General features: G+C 40.9%; 1 protein-coding gene across 1 annotated transcript; it reads left to right on the plus strand.

Moving 5' to 3' along the window:
• The first annotated feature begins 2,834 nt into the window (after nucleotides 1-2,834).
• On the plus strand, nucleotides 2,835-4,144 carry LOC117801742 (olfactory receptor-like protein OLF4). Its single transcript, XM_034657176.1, has 3 exons — nucleotides 2,835-2,878; nucleotides 3,051-3,826; nucleotides 3,975-4,144. The coding sequence occupies exons 1-3, from the start codon at nucleotides 2,835-2,837 to the stop codon at nucleotides 4,142-4,144; spliced, it is 990 nt and encodes a 329-aa protein (XP_034513067.1).
• The last annotated feature ends 6,416 nt before the right edge of the window (nucleotides 4,145-10,560 follow it).

Here is a 10,560-nt window from a genome sequence, read left to right on the forward strand (position 1 = left end):
GTGCGTGTGTGTGTGTGTGTGTGTGTGTGTGTGTTGTGGGGCATGAACAGTCCTCAGGGCAATGGTACCTGAGCTCATATACTCCAATGTGTCACCCTCAAAAGTCAGAACGTTAAAGAACGGATGGAAATAAAGAAAGAATCCATCTCTATTCACAGAATACCATGGAACACAATTAATAAGATGCAAAGAACACCATGTGAAGGAAGGACTCCCTGTGTCTTGAAGTCCCATCAGTGGTAGGAAAGCCCCCTCGGTCCTCAACGTTCTCTGCCACCACCTCTCATCTCTCTTCTCTTGCTCATTCCCTCACCACAATGACTGCATGTTGAGATCTGCAGATCTGCAGTAAGTGCCTCCTGCAGGGCCTTTGCTCTGCTTTCCCTGAAGGGCACACACGTCCCCCAGATATCTTCCTGCCTCCTGCTCAGTCTTTCTGGAACCTCTGTTAAAATGTCAACTTCTTTGCAGGTCTTCCTGAACTCCTATTAAAATTTAGCACCCTCCTTCAGTTTTCCCTTCCTTCGTACTGTATGTTGGCTAACTGTACATTGAAAAAAAATGCAATGAAGTGACTTAAGGAAAAAAAAAAAGATTCAGCACCCTCCCCATCCACTCCTTTTTATACCGACATTTTTTTTCTTCATTACCCCCATCATCATCAGACATGGTGTATGATTTCTTTTTATATATATATTCCTTCTCCATCATTGGATTGTACGGACTTTTCTTTTTTGTTTCTCCAAGTATTATTTATTTATTTATTTATTTATTTATTTATTTATTTTTATAATATTATTTTTTATTATATTATGTTAGTCACCATACAGTACATCCCTGGTTTTTGATGTAAGTTCCATGATTCATTAGTTGTGTATAACACCCAGTGCACCATGTAATATGTGCCTGAGAAACAAACTGAGATCCAAGTTTTTATTTAAACTTCACTTAGTTAACACACAATGGAATATTAGTTTCAGGTGTAGAATTTAGTGATTCAACACTTCTATACAACACCAGGTGCTCATTACCACAAGTGCCCTTCTTCTTCCCCATCATCTGTTTCACCCATCCCTCACCCACGTCCCTCCAGCAACCCTCCGTTTGTTCTCTACGGATAAGTGTCTGTTCCTGGTATGCTTCTCTTTTCTTCTCCCACTATGTTCATTTGTTTTGTGTCTTAAATTCCACACATGAGTGAAATCGTATGGAAATTGTCTTTCTCTGACTGACTTATTTTGCTTGACATAATACACTTTCTCTCTATTCAGGTCATTGCAAATGACAAAATCTCATTCCTTTTGATGGCTGAGTAATATTCCATTTTCTATATATACCACATCTTCGTTATCCATTCATCATTCGGTGGACATTGGGCCCTTTGCGTAGTTTGGCTACTGTCGATAATCACTGCTATAAACATCAGGGTGTCGTGTACCCCTTCAAATTAGTATTTTTGTAACCTTTGGGTAAATACCTACTAGTGCAACCTAGAGAATGAGAGAAGGTATTTGCACATGACATATCTATAAAGGGTTAGTATCCAAAATCTCTGAAGAACTGATCAAACTCAACATCCAAATAATAAATAATCCAGTTATGAAATGGGCGGAAGACATGAAGAGATATTTTTCCGAAGAAGACATCCAGATGTCTAACAGACACATGAAAAGATGTTCGTATCACTCATCATCAGGGAAACACACATCAAAAGTACAGACAGATATCACCTCACACCAGTCAGAATGGCTAAAATTAACAACACAGGAGGCAACAGGTGTTGTCGGGGATGTGGAGAAAGGGTAACCCCCTTGCATTGTTGATGGGAATGAAAACTGGTGCAGCCACTCAGGAAAACAGTATGGACGTCCTCAAAAAGTTATAAATAGAGCTACCCTATGGTCTAGCAATTGCACTCCTAGGTATTTACCCAAAGGATGTATTGAGTTTTCTATCTCAGCACCCTCTGCTCTTTGTCTAGACGTCAGTACTCAACATATATTCCTCAAATACAGGAAAGCATTTCCCATTAAAACTGCAATACATGACCTCTTAGGGAAAAGGCTGAACGGGCCGGAATTCTTAATCAGAGATGTCAGGTAACTTCCCTTAAATGGGCTTAGATCTATCCAAATAATACATATTTCTTTCTTGATTGCAAAACATAAATTGTAACATGTCACTCTGTTAATAATGCCCATTTGTTACAAATCAAAACTACAGTGAGATATCATCTCAACCTGTCAGAAGAGATAAAATCAATAACATAAAAAATAACCGTTGTTGGCAAGACATGGAGAAGGGGAATCCTCTTGCCCTGTTGGTAGGAATGCAAACCGATGTAGTCACTCTGGAAACCAGTATGGAGGTTCCTCAAAAAGTTAAATATAGACCAACCCTATAATCCTGTAATTGCATTGTTAGGGTTTTTACCCAAAGGTACAACAATACAAATCTAAAGAGATAACACGTACAGGATTATTTACAATAGCCAAACCATGGAAATGACACGTGTTCATCGACTGAAAAATGGATAAAAAAGAAGTAATATATGTATACAGTGGAATATTACTAAGGCATAAAAAGGAATGAAATCTTGCCATTTGCAAGGACATGGATAGAACTAGAGTGTATTATGCTAAGTGAAATAAGGCAATCAGAGAAAGATGGCTACCTTATGATTTCAGTCATATGTGGAAAATAAGAAACAAAACAAATGATCATAGGGAAAACAAAAGAGAAAGAGAGGCAAACCAAGACCTAAACTCTTAACTCTAGAGAACAAATTGTTGCTTACCAGAGGGAGGCTCATGGGGGGATGGGTGAAATAGGTGATGGGGATAAAGGAGGGCACTTATTGGGATAAGCACTGGGAACTGTACGGAAGTACTGAATCACTGTATTGTCCACCTGAAACTCATATTACTCTTTATGTTAGCTAATTGGAATTTAAATAAAACTTTAAGAACAATAAAGTGTAATAAATAGATGAAGCTCTTTTGCTTGAAAATTAATCATAGTTTTTGTTTTTGTTTTTTCCTTCCTTATAGTCATCACCACAACAGGGAAACAGGCAATGTTACACAAATTTCAGAGTTTCTTCTTCTGGGATTTTCAGAGGGACCAGAATTGCAGCCACTCATATTTGGTCTTTTCCTCTCCATGTACCTGATCACTGTGTTTGGAAACCTGCTCATCATCCTGGCCATCAGCTCTGATTCCCACCTCCACACCCCCATGTACTTCTTCCTGGCCAACCTGTCCTTTGTAGACATCTGTTTCACCTCCACCACCATCCCCAAGATGCTGTGGAACATCCAGACTCAGGACAATGTCATTAACTATGCAGAATGCCTCAGCCAGATGTATTTTTTCCTACTCTATGCACAGTTGGACGTCTTTCTCCTGACTGTGATGGCCTATGACCGCTTCATGGCCATCTGTCACCCCCTGCACTACACGGTCATCATGAACCCCCGGCTCTGTGGACTGCTGGTTCTGGTGTCCTGGGTCATCAGTGTTCTCAATTCCCTGTTACAAAGCTTAATGGTGTTACGGCTGACCTTCTGTACAGTCTTGGAAATCCACCACTTTTTCTGCGAACTCAATCAGATAGTTGACCATGCCTGTTCTGACACCTTTCTTAATGACCTGGTGATATACTTTAATACCATGTTGCTAGCTGCTGCTCCACTGGCTGGGATCCTTTACTCTTTCTCTAAAATAGTTTCCACCATATGTGGGATCTCATCAGCTCAGGGCAGGTACAAAGCATTTTCCACCTGTGCTTCTCACCTCTCCGTTGTCTCCTTATTTTATTCTACAGGTCTAGGGGTGTACCTTAGCTCTGCTGCTACCCAGAACTCCCACGCAAGTGCAGTGGCCTCGGTGATGTACACGGTGGTCACCCCCATGCTGAACCCCTTCATCTACAGNATCTCACCTCTCAGTTGTCTCCTTATTTTATTCTACAGGTCTAGGGGTCTACCTTAGCTCTGCTGCTCCCCAGAGCTCCCACGCAAATGCAGTGGCCTCGGTGATGTACACGGTGGTCACCCCCATGCTGAACCCCTTCATCTACAGCCTGAGGAACAGAGACATAAAAACAGCTCTGAAAAGAATCGTTGGGGTTCCAGTGATATGAGCCAATCCTCCCACGGTTGAAGAAGTGCCTGTGCTTGCAGGGCTACAGCCTCAGAGCAAAGAACTGCTAGTCTTGATTAGGATGTGGAAGTAGATTCTGCTCCTATTTATTTCCTGGAATTTTCATTTGTTTGAATTCAACTTCTCCATACATTTAATTAACTGACTTTATTAAGCTTCTGCTCGGTCCAATGCACACACAGTTTCCCCCTTTTCAATTTCATACATTCCTAATGTTTTCCCCAACCCTGGATCCAAATGCCTGGAAAAGTCTGTATCTTACATGGGGCAAGTTGGATTCTTTAAATCAATTTCATTTCAAATGACTTCTACCATGCCAAGTAAATTTACCTAGATTTCCCAGGAGGATAATCATAAGTTAGACTCTTTGTATGGAAGTGACTATACTTAGCCACTAAGCCCTTCACGTAACTTTACTGTAGAGGAGAATACAAAACCCCACTTTTCACCTAGAGTCTGCCAATCTTGTTACACCACTACCATCACTCCTCTTCCTGAGAATGTGGACTGCAACACTGCTCTGTTTAGGTCTCAGGCTCCTGACAGGAATGCTCGCGCTAGGAAAGCCCAGACACTCCCCTGAACCCCTGTGCTTGTGGACATTCCCACAGATGCTTCCCTGACCAGAGCCTCTGCTGTGGCTGCACCAGCCCTTGGGTTCTCACTGTGACTGCAAGACAGGCCTCAGCAGCACCCATCAGAGAATTCTAACAAAACCAGGTTTATTTCTCACAGGTCCTGGAGGGCACAGGGGATCCCAAAGACCATTTGTGGAGGTCTCAGAAGGGGAGAGAGGCATTGAGATGGAGAGAAAGAAAGTACTCCTGAGAGATCAGCTCTTATCAGGGTCCATGGCCAGAATGGTTAGGGGATTGTGGTTTCAGGGTTTATTGGAAAATTTTATATGAGTAGAATTCAGCTGCTGAAGGGAAAAGCAGGGTCACTCAAGTGTCATATCGAGGTGACCCAGGGCTTCCTGAAGAGGTACTTCACAGGTGGGGCCGCCTCAGGGCTTCTCTGGTAATTATGTCCCACACCTGACAATGTGTTTACTCCACATGGTTGTCTTTGAAATGGATGCCTCAGAAACCAAAACCTAGTATGAGGCACTTAAATCTACAAACATGCTGCTGTGTTTTTGAACCAGTCTCATGCTTTTATCCTGATTCAGCTCAGTGTCCTGAAAGCCTACTATAGCCCCTGACAAAGACTGATTAGCAAACATACCTCTTGCAATGCTGTTGACATGGAAAGACAAATCTGACTAAATAGATCGACCTAATATGTTCTTAGTGTCAGAATGATCATAAATATAATGACACAAAGATTTCAAAACACTCATTTTGTTACTACTCAAAATAGTTCTTTTTTTTCTTTTTTCTTTTTTCTTTTTTTTTTTTTATATCACAGTTCATGCTGTGCCTCTATTTACTGAAGCATGGAAGATTGGTGTCCACAACTGAGGGGGTTTATTCACTAAGGTAAAGGATTGCTTAGAGTTATATGTTTTATTACCAAATATCTTCCTGTTTCTACTTGAAAACTTACAATGCTACCTGTTAATATGACTCTTTTATTGTTCCACAAAATAACTCCCTTTACGTAATATTTGTCACAAGTGCTAAGGGATGGTGAGTGAACAATATAAGCATCCTCCATTTCATACCTCCTTCCTGCTCAGTAATCCCATCCACTTGCATGATCTGAGGACGCATCACACAAGAGGTGGATGCCCAGCCGGTCATGTACTTCAAGGTCACCAGTTCTTCTGCACAAACGTGCACGTCCTTCAAACTCTCCCAGTGATTCAGATGGGAGCCCAGATATAGTCACTTGTTCATAAAGTCACTGGAAGTAAACTTGAATAACAGAATGACCATGACTTCTGTCCTCATTTGTCAGATCCTGTGCCACAAATAAAAAGCAGCACATGCTTTAATTTCCTCATGTCTGTTCGCTTCACTTATCATGTCAGTCAGCTCTTGCCGTAGACCAAGTTGTTCTTGTCAAATGGAATGTCATTATGATGTGGGCTCATGGAGCACAAAGGTCAGGAGAATTCTTGAGCCATTTTATGATACAAAAAGGTGCTTTTAATATAGCACAAGGACTAGACCAATGGGCAGAAAGAGCTGCACTGGAATTGTCAGGAGAGACTGGTTGTACCATTTTAAGTTTGTGTGTGTGGTGGGTAGAGATAACGTAAATTTCTATGGAATTTCTCGATGATGAATGTGAAGTTTACAGGACCTTGCAGGTCGGACTATTGTAAAGATATGGTTGCTTTTAGTCTCTAATGAAACATCAACATTAAGGCAGCCATGAGTTTCTGGAGGAGTGTCACACTCTGCATGTCTCAGGGATTCATCTGTGGGCTGCAGGTTGTAAGAAGATTGACTTTTAGCTACATTTCTCTTACCTTTGTTCTCCTCATCAATAATACCTTTACAATCAGGGGAAGACGGGAAAGATGGCAGAAGAATAGGGGACCTTGTTTCATCTGGTCCCTTGAATTTAGCTGGACATCTATCAAGCCATTCTGAACACCCATAAATTCAGCCTGAGATGTAAGAAAATATATCTGGAATTCGAGAGGTAGAAAAGCAACTGCTTTTTCCAAGGTAGGAGGTATGGAGATGGGAATTTGAGGGGCGATATCAGAAGATAAATGGAGGGGGGAGGGAGCTTCCAAAAGCCATCTACCAGAAAGTGATATAACCCCAGAGTGCAAAATCAGAACCCGTAGATATCTACTCCAGTGAGAGACATCCCTTTCTGAAAGGGACTCAGGGAATGAAAAGAGAAGAATTCTAGGTGGGCCATTGTGAACTCAGGATCCCAGAAATCACAGAACGATCAGGAGTGGCAAACCAGTAGAGTGCCCAATCAGTGGAGTGGGGAAATTGGTTAAGGTCAGCAAGCCCCGGAGGGGACTCTCAGCTTGGCTTGCCATAATCTGGGAGCCAGGCAGGTCAGGTGACCACTCTCTGCCTAAGCATCCTGAAAAGTACTGGAATACATGGGCCACATACCATCCCCCAGGAGGGGCAAAACGGCCACAACCAAGACTGGACAAACAACTCTCAGGGCAGGGGCCCTAGAAAGGAGAGTAGAGAGACACCCAGCCATTGTCCTGGGGCAGCAGAGCTTGGCACATGCAGGAGCCCACAACTGCTCTCTGTCCCAAGGCGCGCAAAGGGCAGTGACACGGGCCCCTCGGAGTGCCCCCTGGAGGATTACAGTGGGCACTCACTGCTAGAATCTGCGGAGTTTGTCACACACAAAAGTGAAGACTGTCCCAGAGGGCTTATTGAAGAGTGGGGGCTGCCATTTTTTGGCTCTGGGCCAGAGATCCAAATACAGCCATTATTATTCTGATCCTCTGAAGAGTCTCAGAAAGCCTCCAAGGAACAAAAGCCATGCAGAGGACCAGCTTACACGTAGCCTAGCCCCCTGGAGGTGGTGGTGAAACTCCACCCAGGCAAAGACACCTGAGAAGCAGCACAGCAGGTCCCTCCCTGAGAAAACAAACTGGAAGAACAGGTGGACAACAAGTTAATGAATCCCACAAGACTGTAAAACTCCAGAGCCACGGGAAAATAGTATAGTGAGCTCCAGGGATTTTTTCACTATTCATTCATCTTTCAGTTTAAAACTTCCCATTTCTTTTTTTATCTTTTTCCTATTTTAGCTAGATTCTTATTTTACCAACTTATGTCTTTAGGTTGCTTTTTTAAATTTTGTTTTTTATATCTACATTTATGCTTCACTTTAGTATATATATATATATATATATATGTTTATATGCTTTCTTTTTTTTGAAATTTTGGGGTGTAGTGTCTTTTAACACACAGACAAAGGTTCAATCAGGAATAAGTGGATCACCCTGCTTTGTCCACCATATGAGACTATATTCTCTATTCACCCTCCCCCAACATTTTTGTTTGGTTGGTTGGTTTGGTTTGCTTTCTGTTGTGGTTTCTGACCACTTCAGATTTGTAGAGGGTGTATTTTGCTTGGGTCGTGGTTGATATTTTGGACTCTGCACACTCGCTCACCCATCCTTCTTTAGGCCAAATAACTAGAACAAAAGAAAGAACAACAAAAGAAAGAACCAGAGGCAATGTTCTCTGCCGCAAAGTGAATCAATACTGATATAAGTGAGATGTCAGAGATGGAAATCAGGATAGCAATCATAAAGTTAATAGCTGGGCTTGAAAAAAGCATAAATGATATTAGAGAAACTCAGTGCAGAAATGAGATCTAATCAGGCCAAGCTTAGAAGTGTTATAACTGAGATGCAGTCTAAGCAGAAGATCAACAAAGAAACAAGGGCTTTGAATGATACACTGGATCAGATGGACAACACAGATACATACAGAACATTCAATCCTAAAACAAGTGAATACACATTCTTCTCGAGTGCACATGGAACTTTCTCCAGAATAGATCACATATGGGGTCACAAGTAAAGTCTCAACCAATACCAAAAATTGATATTATTACCTGCATATTTTGAGACCACAATGCTTGGAAACTTGAATTCAATCAAAGAGGAAATTTGGAAGGAATTCAAACACTTGGAGGTTAAAGAGCATCCTGCTAAAGCAAAAATGGGTCAAAAGTAAATTACAAACTGAGGGCTTCAGAGGGGAGGGGGGTGGGGAAATGGGATAGACTGGTGATGGGTAGTAAGGAGGGCACATATTGCATGGTGCACTGGGTGTTATACGCAACTAATGAATCATCGAACCTTGGATCAGAAACCAGGGATGTACTGTATGGTGACTAACATAATGTAATTTAAAAAAAAACATTAAAAAAAAGTAAATTAAAGAAGAATTTTAAAAATTCATGGAAAATAATGAGAGTGAAACACATAGGTTCAAATACTCTGGGATACAATGAAGGAGGTCCTAAGACAGAAGAACATTGCATTACAAGACTTTTCAAAAAAATTACAAAAATCCCAAATGCACAAGCTAACCTTACACCTAAGGGACTTGGGGAAAGAACAGCACATAAAGCCTTAACCAAGCAGGAGAAGATAAATAATAATTATTAGAGAAGAAATCAATGAAATAGAAACCAGAAGAACAATAGAACAGATCAACAAAACCAGAGGCTGGTTCTTTGAAAGAATTAATAAGATCAATAAACCTTTAGCCAGACTTATCCAAAAGAAAAGAGAAAGGACCCAAAATAATAAAATCATGAATGAAAGTGGAGATTATGGCCAACAATAAGGAAATACAGAAAATTTTAACAACATATTATAAGCAACTGTATGCCAAAAAATGAGGCAATCTGGAAAAATGGATGCATTCCTGGGAATTTATAAACTATCAAGACTGAAAAAAGAAGAAATAGGCAATCTGAACAGACCAATAACCAGCAAGGAAATTGAAGCAGTAATCAAAAACCTCCCAAAAAACAAAAGTGCAGGGCCATATTTTTTCCAAGGGGAATTCCACCAAATATTTAAATAATAAATAATACCTATGCTACTGAAGCTGTTTCAAAAAATAAAAATGGAAGGAAAACTTCCAAACATGTTCTATGAGGCCAGCGTTAATCTGATCCCAATACCAGGAAAATACCCCTTCAAAAAGGAGATTTACACACCAATATCCCTGATAAACATGGATGCCAAAATACTCACGGAGATCCTAGCCAATAGGATCCAACAGTACATTAAAAGGATTATTCCCAACGACCTGTTGGGATTAATTACTGGGATGCAAGGGTGGTTCAACATTCACAAATGAATCAACATGATAGATCACATTAACAAAAGAAAGGCAAGAACAACATGATCTTCTTGATGCAGAAAAAGCATTTAACAAAATACAGCATCCTTTCTTGATTACAACTCTCCAAAGTATAGGGATAAGGGGAATATACCTCAACATCATAAAAGCCATCTATAAAAAGCCAATAGTGAATGTCATTCTCAATGGGGAAAAACTGAGACCTTTTGCCGTAAGGTCAGGAACTCGACAGGGATACCACACTCATCATTATTGTTCAACATAGTACTAGAAGTTCTAGCATCAGCAATCAGACAACAAAAAGAAATAAAAGGCATTCAAATTGTCAAAAAAGAAATCAAACTCTCTCTTCACAGATAACATGATACATTATGTGGAAAATCCAAAAGACTCCACCCCCAAATTACTAGAATTCATACAGCAATTCAACAACATGGCAGGAGACAAAATCAATGCGCAGAAATCAGTTACTTTTCTTTTCCTTTTTTTTTAAAGATTTTATTTATTTATTTGATAGAGAGAGACAGTCAGCGAGAGAGGGAACACAAGCAGGGGGAGTGGGAGAGGAAGAAGCAGGCTCCCAGTGGAGGAGCCTGATGTGGGGCTTGATCCCAGAACTCCCTGA

The sequence above is a fragment of the Ailuropoda melanoleuca genome, chromosome 4 (assembly GCF_002007445.2).
Source record: "Ailuropoda melanoleuca isolate Jingjing chromosome 4, ASM200744v2, whole genome shotgun sequence".
NCBI lineage: Eukaryota > Metazoa > Chordata > Mammalia > Carnivora > Ursidae > Ailuropoda > Ailuropoda melanoleuca.